At 39.7% G+C, this 20,549-nt stretch overlaps 1 protein-coding gene across 1 annotated transcript in view; it reads left to right on the top strand.

Moving 5' to 3' along the window:
* The first annotated feature begins 15,265 nt into the window (after positions 1-15,265).
* Positions 15,266-20,549, top strand: part of LOC109206338 (hydroxyproline O-galactosyltransferase HPGT1-like) — a 6,576-nt gene continuing 1,292 nt past the window's right edge. Inside the window, exons 1-9 of the mRNA XM_019369158.1 lie at positions 15,266-15,574; positions 15,658-15,721; positions 16,646-16,695; positions 16,786-16,976; positions 19,023-19,086; positions 19,164-19,236; positions 19,599-19,722; positions 19,890-19,977; positions 20,095-20,145. Of these exons, the coding sequence (XP_019224703.1) occupies positions 15,462-15,574; positions 15,658-15,721; positions 16,646-16,695; positions 16,786-16,976; positions 19,023-19,086; positions 19,164-19,236; positions 19,599-19,722; positions 19,890-19,977; positions 20,095-20,145 (818 nt within the window). The 5' untranslated portion in view covers positions 15,266-15,461. The remainder of the gene's footprint in view (positions 15,575-15,657; positions 15,722-16,645; positions 16,696-16,785; positions 16,977-19,022; positions 19,087-19,163; positions 19,237-19,598; positions 19,723-19,889; positions 19,978-20,094; positions 20,146-20,549) is intronic.

The raw sequence follows: 20,549 nt of genomic DNA, 5'->3' as shown, positions 1-20,549 counted from the left end.
TATAAATAATAAAAGGAGTATTTTAGTAATTCAACTTTTAACTTATGAGGTTCATGTAATAGGGTAAATTACGCGATACATCAAACATTTATACTGTATTTATTATTCGTAGCTATACTTTCAGTAAATTTACCATTCGCAGCTATATTTGAATTTTATAGCAAATCCATTATATGAGATTAATTATTTTTAACTGAAACAAGAGAGCAAAAAGCTCTTGTAGCCCAGTTGGTTAGAGCACATGCTTAGTTAGTAGAGGTTTTGAGTTCGGCTCTCAATAAAAATATTTTATTTTTCTGTATTTTGCCTTAGTTATATTCGTTATATACCCTTGTATACCGCTAATACAAATTATATTCTTTGTATACACCCTTGTATTTTGCCCTGGTTACAGTTGATACAAATTGTATTCAATGCATAAATGGATACAATTGCGCGAACGAATACAGTTGATACATGTTGTATTCGTTGCGTGAACGAATATAGTTGACACATATTGTATTCGTTGCATGTTTGAATACAAGTGATACAAATTAGTAAGAAATGAATAGTAATTAGGCAAAATAAAGTTATTACACTCTAAACTATAGTGGTTTATGAAAATTTCTCTTTTAATATAAATGATGATATTTTAAGCATTTTCTTGATATTGCCCAACACTAAAAAGAGCTTAAAAACCAATCCAAACACCCTCTTATCTAGTCTTTCTTAATATTATTCCAAAGGCTTGAATTTTTGAAGTAGTTCATCTTTAACTTACCTATAATTTTAGGTCAAACGTGATATAAGTTAACTCAAATTAAGCTTTACAAAACAGAATAAAGCATATATTTACGAGCATCTTGTATAGTGTAAAAGCGGTTCATATTAGATGCTCGAATGACAAAGTGACACGTGGAACCGGGAGGGGGAGGGGGACAAACGGAAGATTAGAAACCAAGACCGAGGACAACAGCTTCGGTTGGCACTGGGTAGATCCCGAATGAAACATTATCAACGGGAACAAATGAATACTTGCCACTAGATGACATTCAATGAAGAATATTCCTCAGTATTAAATACGCAGCCGTTGCAGAGAATTTTGACATTCACGACCTGCCGTTATATATTCATCAATGACCCCCATTATTGCCATTTAAGAAGAGTTTGATCCTAGGTATACTATAAATAGTGGCTTCAACAACCATTGTAACAGACAGAAAATCTTTGAAAAACGTATGCTACACAATATTTCAAGCGAAATCATATTTTATTTTTTGTCTAACGTTATTCTTATTGCTGTTTTCGGAAGCCTTGCTCCCGGAACCAAGCTATCCGCTATTTTATCTCGATTTCAACGCTAAGTCTGGCATTCCATTTAATTTATTTACCATTTCGGGATCCAATTGATTCGCTTCTCTATAAATTACGCTATAAATTTAATTGTACCGTTTTACGGGTAAACACATCTCATTTTCACTTACTCAAGATATAAAGTTGTAAGCGGCTTAAATAATAATTAAATTATAACATGTAAATGTCTCAACTCTCAATTTATCCGATGTGACAAAAGTGAGCTCGACTCCACAATTTCATTGCATATCAACGGCACGATTTTGTGTAATGTCGAAGATTGACAAGAATTCTTTCTAGTGGCTTCAAGTATCGAAGCTTAATTGCGGCGCCTTGATTTTACAAGAGTTAAGACCCGTTTGGACATAGTTTCCAAATATCTTTTTGAGAAAGTTAATTTGAGTGAAGTTTGATTTGAATTTGAAAATATGTTTGGACATGAATTTTGGGCAAGTTTTGACATGTTAAAAAGTTTATCTTTTTTATTTTTGTTTACCTCGAAAATACGAGTAACAATTTAATTTGATTTGTGATTTTAAAGATATGTGATTTAGTTTAATACCAATTAATAATCAAGAAATATGAAGTAGAAATGAAAGAGATAAGTGAATCAAACCAATATTACTTAGCAGTAGTGACCTCGAGATGGTGACCTCGAGACGGGTCAAAAGCATTAAAGTAAGAAAAGTAAAGCAAGAGCAGTAGAGCTAAAGGACAATGCTGATGAACAATAAACAAAAAGTAGAGAGTGTATTCTTTTCTCAATGATTATATGATATTACAACTGATTGGGGTCCCCTTTATATAATAGGGGAACCCTAAATAAGGAATATTTCTATTTACAGTAGGGAATATTCTTGATACAGTTGTCTAACTGCTTAGTACAGAATCGTACAATCCTATTCCGGTATTTGCGCCATGATCTTGGGGACGTGGCAGGAATCTAGCTCATTTTGTTACAAATTCATAACGGTACTATTTCGGGATCGAGCATACTTGCCCCCGGTGCTCCTCGTACTTCTATCTCCGATTATCACATTCTGTCTTCGAGCTCGAGTTTGGTCCACCGGGCTCGAACTCGACTTTGCCCGGACTCGGGCTTAGGACGGACCCTCGAGTCTATAAGTCGGAGGCATATGATTTTGATCGTATACAGATAGTCCCCGCGTTTCTTAGAATAAGATGATAAGAAACGATTTGAACCTCGATTTTCCCGAGCCTTTTATGATGACGTCATGCCCGTGACGTAGGTGCTTGAAGTGATTGGAAATGTCATGTCGACACGCTTCCCCAAAACATCAAATGCGCGCCAGTACTGGTCGGCCACTAGCGCCGTCGAACTGTCGTCGCCTTTCTATAAATATGAGGCTACTCCGTTGAACAAAGAACTGTACTCATTTCATCTTCATTTACTCTGATTCTTTCCCTTCTTTATTTCTTTCTCTAATCATCTGTTTCCATGGTTCGAATTTGCGATCTTCTGATCGCATGACAACAACTTTACCAGTTACGCCAAGGCTCCCCTTTGCAAAGCTTCGATTTAAAACAATCGAGAGAAGGGCGCAGAATCCTTCCTGCATCAGAAAATATGCAAACTTCACCCTGCCGCTCATCTCTCTTAACTTCAACCTGGTGTGGCACTTTATTCCTTTTGCTTTCCATGGAGTGAGTTGGCACTATCATCTACTAATTTTTCATCCCACACCGGTACAACGTCCCAAGGATGAATATTCTTGGATCGTTGTTCGTGCATCTTGCAACCTTCTTTGGTTTTTCTTGTGATAGAAGGTGAAGCTACATCTTCTTGTCTTCCATTCTGGTCTTTTTCTTTGGCCGCTTTTTTTTAGCGGATTATGGCCCAAAATTTCAACAGAATGCTCAATCCCAGCTGCTGGAAATATAGTTACATTTATTGAGGGTTTTCTGCCCTAAATTTCTTCAAGCACACAAATATTTCCTAATATCAAAATGGGGTTCCCGAGAAGGAGGTTCCCGAAGATGCCGCTCTCAAGGTCGTGGCCCTAAAAGTAGATTAGGTTCTTGGCCTTTGTTTTTTGCTTCTTTGTTCCTGTGTAAGGACCCTTCGTGGATGTTGTAAATATATTTTTTAACCATCTCTTGGAAATATAAAAGGATCTCTTTGTCTCATTTTTGGCTCGTGTTGAATTCCATTCCGTCTTTATTTGTGAAAAATTTGATTGTATAACTTTGGTGATTAGTCCGAATACCGAACTCAGAACATAATAAACCCTTAGGTTTTTAATCGATCAATATAATACCCCTTAAGGTTTTTATTAATCCTCGAGCTAAGCTTAAATGGATTTGATGCGAGCTCGGGACGTCGGGACTCCTGAGTCCGAGTTGAGTGAAAGCAAGGTCTCGAATTTGAAATAAAGTTAGCCCTTAGGCTTCGTAGGTAATCCCCGAGTGAGAATTTTCTCAAACTCGGGTAGCCCTTGGGCTTAGTATTCGAGTGAGCACTTGCTCAAACTCGAAATAAAGTTAGACCTTAGGCTTTTTTATAGTCCCCGAGTGAGAATTTTCTCAAACTCGGGTAGCCCTTGGGCTTAGTAGTCGTGTGAGCACTTGCTCGAATTCAAAATAAAGTTAGCCCTTAGGCTTTTTTATAGTCCCCGAGTGAGAATTTTCTCAAACTCGGGTAACCCTTGGGCTTAGTAGTCGAGTGAGCACTTGGTCTAACTCGAAATAAAGTTGCCCTTAGGCTTTTTTATAGTCCCCGAGTGAGAATTTTCTCAAACTCGGGTAGCCCTTGGGATTAGTAGTCGAGTGAGCACTTGCTCGAACTCAAAATAGGTCAATAAGAAGCGAATTAATCTTCAACGCCTTGATCCTAATGCCAATCTCGTGATGTCAGCGGCTGAAGTGACTGAAAGGTTGCTTTTCGTGCGGTTCCCAAAGTCATTAATTGGAGGTGACTGACGTCGGCTTTTTGGCTTCCTCAGTACGCTTAAATGGCCTCTATAAATAGATCAACTTCACAATCTTGAAATCTTTATTCTCATATTGTTCTCAAAGTCCCATTAGCTCTTTCAACTTCCCTGAATTCTCCCCTCTCTTCTATTAGCTCTTACTTTATTATCAATATTCTCTATTTTATTAGATTCCGCATTATAATGGCTAAGACCTCTAAATCGGTTCCCCAAAAAGAAAAAGCTTCTTCATCTTCTCGACCGACCAAGACTAAAGCGGTAGTGCCCCCTCGTATTGAGGAGTGCATTCCCCCGCCATGTAAAATAACATCCGATTTCAAGATCGAGAAACCTGTATCGACACCAAGCCGATGCGAGCCCATGTCTCGATATGTCTGTTTGATAACCAAGGATGAGCTCGTGCAAGTAAAGAAGGACTGCAAGTGGGAGAACAAAGAAGTAGTGATCCCTTCCCCCGAGGAGGATATCACTACATATAAAGCGGGGTACTTAAGCGTGTATACCTACCCATTCACGCCGGGCCCTGCAATTCCAGCTCAGGTTCCCATAGATCCAGTTATTCTTGACTTTTGCCAATGATACCAAGTGACGCTTGGCCAGATCTACCCTTCATTCTAGCGAATCGTTTATTTGACAGGTTCTTTTCGAGTCAGGTCGAGGGGATGCCTTTCACCCCCGACCATCTGATCAGACTGTACAATCCTCGACTTTATCGCGGTGGCTTGATAAAGTTGTGATTGCTGCCAACTCCGCACCACTAAAAAGTAAGGAGAGAGGGTCGCAATAGCTTTTACCCGATTTTGGGTCGGGATCGAATCCACAGAGAGCTAGGATTGGAGTCGAGTATCTATCTAGTTGAGGATTGCTTGCATGCTCTTAATTGGTCTTCTATTTATTTTTGGATTTTCTTTATAATTCTATTTTTATCAAACTACTAATTGAAAATGCAACTAGATTAAGCTAAGAGATAAATTGCTACAAGTGGTATCTAATGGTTTAAAGGGCACTAGGGTAGTGGCCTTCACCTAGGTGGCTAATTGACGGGTAATTGCATCTAAGGCTCGATTGACATGATTGGGGAAATATGTTATAACCCTTACTCAACACTACCCACTCTACACCTCTCGATAGAAAGAGTGGTTTTGTCCAATTGACTCTCTCGAGGCCAATTGGGTATGAATATTTGCCCAAGCAACTAGGGTTCAAGTCGGGTAATTACTCTCTAGAGGTTTAACCCTTTAATTGGGACTATCAAATCTCTTGAGTCCATCCCAATTCCTTGTTGAGTCAATTTTGGAGACTTAGGCTCTCTTTCTCAAGAAGAGCTAAGTCAACTAAGCACAAACTAGTGTTTGCAACCACTAATTCATAAATTAAACCATAAAATTGACCCAAATAACAAACACCCATAATCAATCTAACCTTAAATCACAACACCCATCAATTACCCACACTTGGGTTGAGCCACAACCCTAGCTAATGGGTTTAGCTACTCATGCTTGAAGATAAAATCAGAGAAATAGATGAAGAGAAAGACATATTAATTAATTATTGAAGTAAATATAATGATTCAATTGCTAAAATTACGTTAAAGTGCCCAAAATAGCTACAAAATAGCTTCTCGCGAGCGCAGCTAATGTCTGATAATAACTGCTTACCCTAAAAATTAAAAAATGTTCTATTTATACTCAGCTGGAAAAACTGGACAAAAATGCCCCCGCGGGGTCAGTGCGGGCCGCACAAAATGAACTGCGGCCGCACTAGGCTCTTGGACTTGAAATCTTGACTCTCCGAACTCAGGCTCCGCGGACCGCGCAGAATGGACCGCGGCCGCGGAGGTTTCTAATGCGGTCCGTACAAACATGATCGCGGACCGCGCTGGCTTGAACCTTGGCAAATTACATCTCTCTGATCTTCTCTTCTGCGGACCGCACAGAATGGTGGTGCGGCCGCGGTGTCTTCAGTACGGGCCGCACAATATCTACTGCGGCCGCACTGCTTTGATGCCTTGAAAAACTAGTCTCTGAATCTCCCTAGTGCGGACCGCATAGAATGGACTGCGGCCGCACTAGGCTAGTTTGTCTTGAGTTTCCTTTGTCTTTGATACTTATGCAGGTTTCACTCCTTTTGAGCCGATATTTGACATCTCGTCACTTTGTTGATCAAACCTGCAATCAAGCACAACTTATGAGCCTGTTGGGTCTATTTTGTAAGAATTTATAATCAAAGGGTAAGCAGGAAGGAGCATGAAACACATCAAAATCCCTAGTAAGCAACTCCCCCAAACTTAAGCTTTTGCTTGTCCTCAAGCAAACAAAATAAGACCCACCCCTTGAGGTATAATCCAAGAATTTTTATCTATACTAAAGTAACCTCAACTAGCATCAATTGGGACTAACAATTGTCCTTAATCTCGATTCCCTGTTCGTATCCCTTGGGGCTTGGCCACGAACCTGTTAGGATGAACTGAACCCGAGGGGGCTCCCAACTGGTCGTCCTCGACCCTGATTTTTGATTGGTATCGGTTGTGCATATCTGACCACGTCACAGCTAGATACTCGATCAAGTTCTGCTTTAATTGTCGAGAGGTAATCGAGCTCCGTTCTTTCAAACCTTGCATAAAGGCCTGTACTGCCCAATCATCGGAAATCGGTGGTGATTCCATTCTCTCCATCTGAAATCTGGACACGAACTCCCTCAACATCTCGTCATCCCTTTGTTTTATCTTGAAGACGTCTGATTTCCTCGTGGCCACCTTTATGGCCCCGGCATGTGCTTTCACGAAGGCGTCTGCTAACATAGCAAATGAGTCAATAGAGTTAGGAGGTAAGTTGTGGTACCAAATCATGGATCCTTTCGACAACGTTTCTCCGAATTTTTTCAACAAGATCGATTCAATCTCGGCGTCATTCAAATCATTTCCTTTGATCCTGCAAGTGTATGAAGTAATATGCTCGTTAGGGTCGGTTTTCCCATTATATTTGGGTATATCGGGCATGCAAAACTTTTTAGGAATAGGCATCGGAGCCGCACTTTGGGGGAACGATTTTTGTATGAACTTTTTGGCATCTAATCCTTTCAAAACTGGGGGTGCCCCCGGTATCTAGTCTACACGGGAGTTATAAGTTTCCACCTTCTTATCGTTATCATCAATTTTCTTTTCTCCGGACTCGATCCTCTTAGTGAGCTCTTCGAGCATTTTCATAATGGCGGGGTCAGTCCCCGAGTCGTTTCCATTTGGCCTTTCTGGCGTTGGTTCAGCACGTCGATTGTTTTCATGTTCAGCTACACTCGGGGTCTTATTTTGACTTCGAAGTTGAGCAATGGCGGCATGTTGGACTTGCAACATCTCGAATATCACTTGGAGGCTAACTCCCCCATCTCCTGTTCCTGGTGTTCCTTGGTCCTCTGGTCGGGCTTCCCTGCGTACACTCCCTTCGGGGTCTGCCTAAGTTGGTGTTTAGAGCAATATGAGAACCAACATCGTCTGGTTCCATGTAGGGGACTTCCCCAGGGTTTATCGGTGGTACACCGACCCCTATATTGTTGTTTTCACCAAGACCTTCGTTGTCATGAACATGTGCATTCTGTGAGCTAGACATGTTTCAGCGTGAGAATCAAAAATTCTTGACAGGAAAATGTATAAAAATAATGTGTGTAATGAGAATCAGTAAAGACACAATCACTATTATCTTTAGCCCCACGGTGGGCGCCAAATTGTTTACCTCGAAAATACGAGTAACAATTAAATTTGTTTTATGGTTTTAAAGATATGTGATTTAGTTCAATACCAATTAATAATCAAGAAATATGAAGTAGAAATGAAAGAGATAGGTGAATCAAACCAATGTTACTTAGCAGTAGTGACCTCGAGATGGTGACCTCGAGACGGGTCAAAAGCAATAAAGTAAGAAAAGTAAAGCAGGAGCAGTAGAGCTAAAGGACAATGCTGATGAACAGTAAGCAAAAAGTAGAGAGTATATTCTTTTCTCAGTGATTATATGATGTTACAAATGATTGGGGTTCGCTTTATATAATAGGGGAACCCTAAATAAGGAATATTTCTATTTATAGTAAGGAATATTCTTGATACAGCTGTCTAACCGCTTAGTACGGAATCGTACAATCCTATTCCGAGATTTGCGCCATGATCTTGGGGACGTGGCAGGAATCTCGCTCATTTTGTCACAAATTCATAACGGTACTATTTCGGGATCGAGCATACTTGCCCCCCGTGCTCCTCGTACTTCTATCTCCGATTATCATATTTTGTCTTCGAGCTCAAGTCTGGTCCACCTGGCTCGAACTCGACTTTGCCCGGACTCGGGCTTAGGACGGACCCTCGAGTCTATAAGTCGGAGGCATATGATGTTGACCGTATACAATTTTATTTAACAAAAAAATCCCAAATGCTCATGATTTGGCCCAAAAAAAGGTCTCAAGCTATATTTGGGATTTGAAGTTTTGGTTTTCAAAATTTCCCAAAAGCTAAATTAATCTTATAAACAAACACATTTGAAATTTTTTTCTTGAAAAAAATTTCCAAAACTTATGGCCAAACGCCTACTTAATTTTATAGCACGGTTTTGTGTACATGTCGAAGATTGAGAAGAATTGAGGTTCTCGATTTACACATTCAAGTATTTACTTTTCTGATTTTTTGTTTTTGATCACGCCCAACTATGCCATATAAAAAGGACAAAGCGGTCGCTGCAAATATATTCGGGTTAACAAGTCCGGAGTCGAATTCCACAGGGAATTAACCTATCAATCACAGCTATTGGACTTACACAAATTCACGTATTCAATCTTCAGAGATATTTAAGTAATAGGTTGGATGTTTACTAACTAAATATTACGTAATGAAAGCTCAGTAATTAAGAACTAACTATAAACGGTTTGTAAGCAAGAATGGGAATGATCTAAGGTTCTAATTCCGCTATTTTTGCTATAAATTCGCCTAAGTCTTCTCTACCGATCATGAGCATTCTAACTGTCGTAAATCTCTCCTGAGTAATTACAACAATATACTAGACATATTCTCCCGAATTACGCTAGCTGGCCTTAATTACAGCTCACTTAGATCGCACCCAAGGTTTCGTTATCCCTAATTCCACCTTTATACCCTTCGTATTGATCCCTCATATACGTTAGGAGTGGTGTTGTTCAACAACTGCACTCTCTCCCGAGTAATACATACTAAATAGGCACAGTCGATTGAGGGCCCTTCAATCAACAACAATCATACTATAGTTGAACAAATAGAGAAAATACTATGGCAAATCTATATTAACATAACAAGAAATTCATCCTCCAAGAGATTCCATCAAAACCCTAGATTAGGAGTTTAGCTATGCATACTAAGAGATGAGAATTCAATAAATAAAGTCATAATTAACAATGGAATTAAAAAGAAGAAGAATAAAACTCTAAGGAAAATTCTCTGTCTTTATTCCGTGTTCTTGCCTTCAAAATCTCTCCAAAAACTGCTATCCCTCTCTCTTGGACGAATTAGGCTTCATATAAGTTTAGGTTAGTCGCCCTGGAAATTACATAATTGACCCTGGATTTTTGGCTCCCCTCTGCCCGTCCGCGGCCGCGGATTGGACCGCGGATTTGACAATTGTTCTGTCCACGGCCGCGGAGCTGGTCCTTGCTCTTCTTTCTCCTTTTCGATCGTGCTATCCTCCGATTGGCCTTCCACGCTCCATATTGACTCCAAAACACTCTTTAGCTTCCTCCTAGCTCAGAGGGGCTCCTGCAAACCGAAAAACTCTTAGTTAGAGCATTTTGTTATCTTTTACATTCAAACATTGATAAAGTGCAGCCAAATTAGAGTGTAAATAGTATCTACATTGCATAATTATCGTCTACTATCAACACCCCACACTTAAACCTTTGCTTATCCTCGAGCAATCAAACCACATTCGACAGAGGCCTAACTTTCCTGAGCGACTGCTCTAACTCATCACACCAAGAATATTCCTCATAGATTGAGTACATTAGTGTAACATCCACACCTCAAGAGTTGACTCCCGCGAGCCACGTAATATTCCTAACCGGCTTACTTACCCTAACTTAGAGGTCCAAACTTACCTCTCCTTCATGAATCAAGTGCCTGCTCACAACAAAAGAGACTCATTCCACAATCAATAACATGCACACACACTGAGGAACTTCAATATAAACAGAATTCACTCACCCTCAGAAATGACATTCATATGCCACAAAAGATGCACCATAGGCTTGCCCGTAGTGTACTACTCTACTAATCGAGCTCATTCAGTCTAGGATCAAGTAAGGCTTTATTTGGTTGTAATGTAGGCTGCGGGACGGGTAGGATAAATGTAGATATACGAGTGGCTACACCTCCCTAAGCACTTTAATACATGTACGTTAGCATTCAAAACCCCACACTTATTTCAAACCATGACTCCACCTTCACATCACTATATATTAACTCCCTTCTTCTTTAAGCACAATTACATCAAGAGCCACCACTTATTAAGGAATATTTTTCACACAACACAACTATTTTTTTTCAAGTGGCTCTTACTTTTTTAAAACAGTGAACCTTTCTCCTTATCTCATTAGTTCCACTCAAAAGCCAAACCCACCATCCCACACTTTAACTTTTACAAAGTTCATACAATTCAAGTGCTCATGAGAGGTGAAAAGGTTCGAAAAGAAGGTTAATTCAAACAAATGGGTAAGGCTTGTAGTGTGGTTGCCAAAGAAACAGGATTACAGGCTCAACGGGGTTAACTATGATACATAACAAATGGGTGGATGAAGTATATATATGGTTCAACAAAGAAATGCCTATATCACTTCCCAGACTAAACAAGACTACTATTTCGCTTTGCAGACACACATGGCAAGTTCTAGGCATCAAATGTCGTGCATACAACAAGCCTCACACACACACATGGCACATGACTCACTCCAGATTGGGTCATCAAACACTCTAATCAGGGTACTTAACCAAATTAAGAACATAGATTTTAAGGCATTCTTTCAAGAGTCGACAACTGAGCCTAAGCGTCACACTATAGTACCTGCTATATTCAAGGCATTGCGACGTTAAGAGATCCTATTTCGTTTCCACCCATAGCCCACAAGTTCCTACTAACAACTAAAGAAAAAAACTAACTGGCCCGGTTCAAATGAAACCCTTAGAAAAGAACTGTGGCTTAAAGAAAAATCAAGGGGGGATTGATACACTACAACAAAGAAAAATCTTTTTGTGTTTTTTTTTTCCCGTCGACTTTAGTCCCTCAAGAAACCCGTCGAATGATATCCATCGTCGAGACAAGTCAAAAATGATTTATGTAAATAAACTACAAAACTATGATACATACAACATACCACAAAGCATCCCCCACCCCACACTTAAAATGATGGCATGTCCCCATGTCATACAAAATAGAGTAAAGCGAGGCGAAGGAACTTCCCTGGAAGATCAGTCCTGATCGGAGACAGCGCCGGGGTCGAGATGACACGCCCTCCCCAATGCACGCAGCCAACCCATGATTTTCTTCTCTGACTTTGCATTTTGGGTGTCCAAGGCATCAACTCTCGTCCCCAAATCCGTGACGGAAGTGCGCAACCCTGCCATTTCCTGTTCTAAGGCTGTCAACTGCGTACTCCGTCTGACTGCAGATGAACCTCCAACCGCGGCTACTTGATCCCGTGGGGGTGAGGATGGCCCAACTTGTTCCTGTGGGGATGAAGAAGGCCCAACTTCCTCCTGCTCTTCATCGCTCTCCTCTGACGCCTCAGAATCATCACTATCAGTTGAACTGGGTGCCACCATGTCTTTCCCAATGGTCACTTTGGATGCCCGGAACATTGTTTCTTTCTTCACCTTGCCATCCACATTGGGGTTATCTGACACCCCTACAGCCCGACACAATCTAGTGACTAGAGATGGGAAGAAGAACCCATACCTCCTCAGTGTTGAACGGATGAACATCTCAGAGTGAATAACCTTGGCTCCTCGAAAAAGATATCTAGCCTGCGCCTTATCAGCTCCCTATAGATATTGGGGCACTCAGCCTAGAGGGAAGCCCTGTCAACTCCTCTTTCTGGTACAAGCTTTCTAATAGCCTTCCAACTGAAGCGGTCTTGGGCAGCTCTGGAGACAAACCTGGTGCTATCAAACTGCTCTGAACTGGCTGATGCCCGTGCTCGGGACGAGCCACCGGTAGTGCGTCTCTTCTTCGAAGATCTCATTGTACCTACACAACAACCACCATTATCAATAATCAGCGGAATAGGTGAACTAAGGGCGGTTACTCAGACTTCACTCGCACTCTTGGTCACAATTTATACTAAAAAGCTCGTTGTGGCAATTCAACAAACACCTACTGTGCATATGTCCCCCAATGTACCCAAAGACCCAATTAAACTCCCATTCTTCACAATTCAACAATGTTTTCTCAACCGAACCAACCTAATGTCCTCACATACCAACATATATACCAACAAATACAACAAAGATAAGAGTACCCATATTTCTACTTTCGTACACTTACAATAGAAGAGAAAAAGAATGAAAAAAATCGAAAAATAAAACAAAAAAAACTAAAAGAAGAAAGTAGAAGCATGAACTTACTTGAGAATCTTGTGAGGACTGGAGCTTGAATAGTGGGTGAGTAGAGAAGAGGGAGAAGGAAAGGAGATTTGGTGAAGATGGTGGAGGGTTACGCTTTTTTTTTTCAGAATTGGGGAAGGGGGAGGGTTTTGTTTTTGTTATGTTGTTTTTTTTGGGGGGGGGGGGGGTGGAAGAATGGGGGATTGGGCGGATGTGGGGGGGGGGGGGGGTTTAAGTTAAAAAAAGAACTAATTAAAAAAAAGGGGGAAGGGAAAAAAATAAAAATTAAACCTGAACGGCGCCAGGTCCGCAGCCGGATCCGCGGTCAGATCCGCGGCCGCGGACAAAACATTTGCAAACTCCGCGATTGATCCGCGGCCGCGGATCAGGCATCCAAGATTTTTTTACTTTTTTTTTGTATTTTTGCCTATCTCCGGGATACTTTCGTCACCCCGAGTCCTTCCGCTAGGCATGCTTTCGTTCCTGCACCTTAGTAGATCGATCAATATTGTCATCGTGCAAAAATCAACTAAAAAAATAAGAACAAAGAAAAATAAATTTGATTGGTTGCCTCCCAACAAGCGCCTAATTTAACATCGCAGCACGACAAATACAACAGTTCAATGGGTTGCCTCCCATGAAGCGCCTGATTTAACGTCGTGGCATGACGCAGGTAAGCGTATTTAAGGTGCGCTCAACATCGGAGGCTCAATCAAATGAATCACTGCCACTACCTTCGTTTCATCCATGCCCACATAATATTTTAATCTGTGTCCATTGACTCTAAATGTGCGCGAGTCATTATCCGCAGCAATGTCTACGTCACCCGTGGGGTGAATTTCAACCACACAAAAAGGCCCTGACCATCGTGATTTCAATCTGCCCGAAAATAACCTCAGTCTTGAGTTGTATAGCAATACCGTATCTTCGGGTTTAAAATTCCGCTCAATAATATTTCTATCATGTATCATCTTCATTCTCTCCTTGTATAATCTTGTGCTCTCAAAAGCGTGATATCTGAACTCATCAAGCTCGTGCAACTCCGTTACTCTACTTGTTCCCGCAGCTTCAATATCAAGATTCAACTGTCTCAACGCCCCCCAAGCTTTATGCTCCAACTCTACCAGTAAATGAGCACTCTGACTGTCGTAACTCTCTCCCGAGTAATTACAACAATATACTAGACATATTCTCCCGAATTACACTAGCTGGCCTTAATTACAGCTCACTTAGATCGCACCCAAGGTTTCGCTATTCCTAATCCCACCTTTAAACCCTTCGTATTGATCCTTCATATACGTTAGGAGTGGTGTTGTTCAACAACTACCTGAATATACACTCTCTCCCGAGTAATACATACTAAATAGGCACAGTCGATTGAGGGCCCTTCAATCAACAGCAATCACAACATAGTTGAACAAATAGAGAAAATACTATGGCAAATCTATATTAACATAACAAGAAATTCATCCTCCAAGAGGTTCCATCAAAACCTTAGATTAGGAGTTTAGCTACGCATACTAAGAGATGAGAATTCAATAAATAAAGTCATAATTAACAATGGAATTAAAAAGAAGAAGAATAAAACTCTAAGGAAAATTCTCTGTCTTTCTTCCGTGTTCTTGCCTTCAAAATCTCTCCAAAAACAGTTATCCCTCTCTCTTGGACGAATTAGGCTTCATATATGTTTAGGTTAGTCGCCCTAAAAATTACATAATTGACCCTGGATTTTTGCCTCCCGTCTGCCCGTCCGCGGCCGCGGATTGGACCGCGGATGGACCGCAGATTTGACAATTGTTCTGTCCGCGGCCGCGGATCTGATCGCGGAGCTGGTCCTTGCTCTTCTTTCTCCTTTTTGACCGTGCTATTCTCCGATTGGCCTTCCACGCTCCATATTGACTCCAAAACACTCTTTAGCTTCCTCCTAGCTCTGAGTGGCTCCTGCAAACCGTAAAACTCTTAATTAGAGCATTTTGTTATCTTTTACATTCAAACATTGATAAAGTGTGGCTAAATTAGAGTGTAAATAGTATCTAAATTGCACAATTATCGTCTACTATAAGTTTTTTCAAAAAGAAATGGTATGAGTACTTTTTTTTTGCTCAATGCAACATTTTTCCAATATTCGGAAAAAAATTACTTAATTTACTTGGAACTGAGACTTAATTTATATTTGTTATGAGAAAAAAAGTCATTTTTTTTTGGTCTAAAAGAGTGAAATGAGGCAATATTCTCAAAGTACTTCAGTGACATTTCTTTCAATTCTAGTGATCTTGAGAAAATTCAATAAAGCAGGTGAGCTACTATAATGGAGCTTTCCACCCAGAAAAACTAAAAAAAATAGTATAAGATGAAATATAGTACTAATGGGACCCGCGTACCCAATTCGGACATAACCGCCCCATTGGCTCTGAAATCCACATAGACCCGAACTGAAAACTTTCCTTAGGCGCCACGTGAAACCGCAGCGACAACATGACTCACTGAGTCAATGTAAATGAACCTGTTGGACTCCACTACTGTTCGGTCGGATCGTCCAGATTTATAAACTCTTTTGCCGGATTTGAGATTTGAGAAGGAAAATGCAGAGCCGGGGATCCAATGCCCGGTTCTCAGGAATGGGAACGCGATCCCCGATTTCATCTCTCATGCTTGCCATGTTCGCTACCATGGCTTCCTTCTATGTCGCCGGCCGGTGAGTTTTCTGACTTCACCGGAAATTTTCTCGCTAAAATGTTTTTTGAGTGCACTGATTTAGCATTGTTGTTAATGCTACAGCTTATGGCAAGATGCACAAAACAGGGTTTACTTAACAAAAGAGCTCGATAGAATAACCGGTCAGGTATATTTAAGCCTTACTTCATTTTTTATATTTCTTAGTTTTTCTTAATTGGACATGGAGTGCTTTTAATTTTTTGGATTTCGTGTTATGTTGGACTGGTGTGAGTTGTGTCGATTGTACTTTGTCAATGTAATGGCTCTTTAATTTGGATCCACTTGACGGATCCAGGATCTTAATTACTAAACACGCCTATTACTTTGTAGCATTGAGTGCATACTTAGTTTGAATATCTATTTTTGAAGGGAAAAAAAATTCATATGGTTCAAATTGAGTATAAGTAGTTGTGATTGCACCAACTGCCCAATTGTCTCATCCGGCCTCGAGCTTGTGACATAAGTGTCATTTGGTAGATCACTTGGAAGCGTGTAGTGAAAAATCATTATTGTCCAATGTGATGGTGTTCAACATGTAAAGTTCAAAGAAAACACCTCCTTGCTTTCATTAAGTTTGGAATTTTAGGCAGTAATATATATAGCAACTGATGTGCAGACTTAAGGTCTGGACAATGAAGACAGTAAATGTTTTACTAGTAACAGCTTACATCCATTCTTGAACAGACCCTCGATTTTGATGTAAACTTTGAGCTGTAATCTCAATTTGGTCGCATAAGAGTAGTTTGTGTGGCACATGTGTCATTTAGCAGATTGTTGGGAAGCTTGTGAAGAAAAAATCATTGTTGTCCTACTGCCTACGTGATTAGTGTTCAACATATGTAAAATTCAAAGAAAGAGCATTTTTGGTGTGATTAGGTTGGGCATTTTAGGCAGTAATATCTAGCGATAGATATGCAGTCCTATTCTCTGGGCTGGAATGAATTCAGTAAATGCTCTTCTACTAGCATTGGTTGACGTCCATTCTTGAGCAAATGCTCAATTTTGATTTTTGCGCTTTATGTGGAAATTAATATTTCTACTTAATTTCCAGGGACACTCTGCAATATCTGTGGATGACACATTAAAGATCATAGAATGCAGGTTCCAAAATCTTCTCCTCTCAGTTGGTGTTAATAGATGTTGCACTTGACAAATTGTGTACTAGTTTAATTAAGAATGTTTGGTTATTAGGGAGCAAAGGAAGAAACTATCTGCCCTAGAGATGGAACTGGCAGCTGCTAGACAGGAAGGATTTATCTCCAAACAATCATCAGATATGAAGAGAACTAATGAAAAGGGTCCAGTAATAGTAATAGGAATTTTCACAAGATTTGGGCGCAAGAACGAGAGAGATGCTATAAGGAAGGCATGGATGTCAACTGGTAGAGTATCAGTTTTTATTACGTATCTTGCTAATTTCTTGCTCAATCTTCACATAAATCATGATGTTCTGGACTCTCATACTGTTTTTTTCTGCCCTTCCACCAGAAATGAAATGCCACAATTTGTCTTGGCATGATTAGTTAGTAAGATAAATGAAAACGGACATTTGTTAATCTTTACAGAGGAGAGAAGTGGGTGGAGAGAGATTGTTGGAGTCCCTAGTAGCTTTCCAAAATTCAAGAATATAATTGAACAACATTGTATTTAGAACTGGATAACTACGCTCCTGTAAATATAATTTTGGTTCTATCATATAACAAGATAGAACTTCTTTTTTAGTAACATGGAAACCGTTCAAATAAGCTAATATGAAGTACGGTGAAACTTGCAAGAATCTATTGGTAAGAATGGTCTAAGAGAAACTTCTCTCGAATATCCCTCAATCTTAATTCAAAAGGTAGATCACAAAGCTCTTTCAATTACTTTAAAGAAGTACCAAAATAAATTAAGGCATGCGTTGCAACAATATTCAATATTATGCTCCTCCTTCGATTAAACACGATAATGAATAAAATCACAACTAGAGTTAAAGCTCTTCCAATAAATTCAAGCAGTCAAACAATAATCAAATTCATAGATAACAATCAAGTCACAAAATCATGTCAAACCCTAAGGGAAACTACTCCATAATCATGGAGGGAGTCATCACAAATAGAGTTAAAGAATAAGAAAACATCAATCCAACATTACAATCCAAACTCCCGTATTGAATTGATGGAAAGACGATGAAATCTTGTGTCTTGAAGCCTCCAATCCACTCCAAAAGCTCCCAAGGTCAAAAGTCCCCTAAAAAACGTGTTTCTAATGTATTTATACCAAGTCGGAACGCGCCTAGACCAAACTACCCTCTTTGAGTTGAAGTGGGAAAACTTGGAAACTTTTTACACTTCCCTCGTCGCACAGTGCTACGCGGGAACTTAGCTTGTCTGACAAACTTTTGTACTAATGCGTCGCTCCCTGCCACGCACCCTGCGTTGCATTAGTGTATTTTTCTGTCAGACCCAAAAACTCCAAGTGTCTGAACTTCTCATCTGACGAACTTTTGTACTAATGCGACGCTCAATGCCACGCCTTATGTGACGCACTAGTACATTTTGCTCTAGCCCTTGCGCTTTCTTCCAACTTTCGTATGCAACGCCGGTCCACGAGCCCCGGACACGATCCCGGTTTAGTTCCTTGGACTTTTACTCAGACTTTAAAATTTCAAATTATTCGATTTAGCTTCAATTTATATTTTTAACTCGGAATCATTTCCTGCAAGGCATAAAACACGTAATAAGTGCAAATCACCATAATTTAAGCTCAAACACAGGTAAAGTAAAGTAAAGTAATTAGAGTGCTAAATACGGCTAAAATACGGAAGTCTAGCCTACCATCAACGACTCAGAAAGAAAAGGTGAGATACTGAATTCATGACGGAGAAACAATTTGTTCCGGAGTAGGAAACTTATAATTCCAACACTTTTAGTTTGACTTGAAAGTTATTTATTGGAAATTTCATGTGAGATTCTTGATGTCATGGTCCTAGAGGTTTAGAATCTGCATATCTGCTCGAAGTATTTCTTATCACATTATGTTAATACATTCAGGGGCAGTTCTGAAAAAAATGGAGGAAGAGAAGGGCATTGTTGCACGTTTTGTCATTGCAATTTTTGGAAAAAAAATAGTATTTGGAGTTGAGTTGAAAAATAATATTTGGAATTTGAAATTGTGTTTGGACGTGCATTTCACTTGAAAAAATATTGTAGTTTTGTGAGTGGGAAATTTTTTTTTTTTTTTTTTTTGAATTTTTTTGAAAAACTCATTTTCGAAAAATTTCCAAAAACTTGCAAAATTTCATAGACAAGTATATTTTTGAAAAAATATTTGGAAAAAAAGGAATTTTTTTTTAATGGACAAACAGGTCCTTGATGTCAAGGTCCTAGAGGTTTAGAATTTGCATATCTGCTCGAAGTATTTCTTATCACATTATGTTATACATTCAGGTGCAGCTCTGAAAAAAATGGAGGAAGAAAAGGGCATTGTTGCACGTTTTGTCATTGGCAGAAGGTATTTCCTTTATGGTTATTATCTCTTTTGTTGTGAGTATGTACAAATTTGTTCACTCATTTGCACTCAATTTGCAGTGCTAATCGTGGAGACGGCTTGGACAGGAGCATTGACAGTGAAAACAGTCAAACTAATGATTTTTTTATTCTTGTGAGTTGTAGAAGTGGTATATTCTATTTTTATTCAGTAAGTTCATTTTCCTCGTGCTTGGTAATGGAGGCAGTTGTTGGTTCCCAGCCAGTGAGTGAAATATGTGTTTTCTCATTGTATCAAAGATGTTTTCTTGAGATGAATTCATCTTTCGTTGATTTAATTTTTCGTATCTGTTACAAACAGTTCAGTGACCAGCATGGATAACCTGAGCAGCAACTTTATTTCCTTTTAATCCCAAATACTTTTTCGACGAGTCTGAACCGAAAGATATTGCGGTTAAGCCCCAAATAGTCTTCCCAGCTTGAGAAATTCAGCCAGGCATAGTGGTGTTTAGCTGACAATAGCATTTTTTTGGACAGGAAAATCATGTTGAGGCTCCCGAGGAACTCCCAATGAAAACAAAGCTATTTTTTGCACATGCAGCAGACAGTTGGACTGCTGACTTCTATGCCAAAGTCAATGACAATGTCTTTGTAAACCTTGGTATGAATAATGATCAGCAAGCACTATAAGCTAACTACTAAGACCACCTAAAGAACTTGCTAGAATTTCTTTTTCATTAAAAAAAAGGCTATTCTTATGCAAATACTTGTTCTTGACATCTGTCAACAAGTGAACATAAGCTTCAATAAAGTGCGAATACGGTGCAGATTCCCTGGGAAATACACTTGCGTCATATTTGAATGTCCCTCGTGTATATATTGGGTGCATGAAATCAGGCGAAGTTTTCTCTGAGAAGTAAGTGTCGTTGGATAACTCGGCTTATTGATAGTATTCTTCTGAACTGAAACAGTTGCATAAAAGTGCTTGAGATCATCTATTATGAATATGATCAGTCTTACTTGATTATGACAGGGGCCAGAAATGGTATGAACCAGATTGGTGGAAATTTGGAGATGGGAAAACGTAAGTTTCTCCTGCCCTTAAGGAAGTGCATTCACTCGTCTCTGTGTTACACTAGTTCTAATTTATTTGCTGTACTCCTGATATGAGAGGACTATCAGCAAGAGGGTTGGTATCCTTTTTGTTTATTAGTAGAACTGCTCCTGCTCTGCTGCATGTTTCCCTTGAAGCTAGACTGCAGAGATTGACTTTTCCAGTTACCTGATTTGCTTGCGAGGCCAAAATTTTCAAATCAACATAATTCAGATTTTTGTCATTTCACAATTTGCACTGTCGCTGCACCTACTCTTAACAGATTAATTAGTGGTTGTGCATTTTCTTGGAGAGATATGAAGCCTCCATGCACACTTCCCTCCCAAACCCTAAAAGAAACCGCGTGTGTATGTCTATATATATATATATATATA

This window comes from Nicotiana attenuata, unplaced genomic scaffold, assembly GCF_001879085.1.
Source record: "Nicotiana attenuata strain UT unplaced genomic scaffold, NIATTr2, whole genome shotgun sequence".
Lineage (NCBI taxonomy): Eukaryota > Viridiplantae > Streptophyta > Magnoliopsida > Solanales > Solanaceae > Nicotiana > Nicotiana attenuata.
Note: the sequence above shows the minus strand (reverse complement) of the source record. Positions and strands in the feature narration are given on the sequence as shown.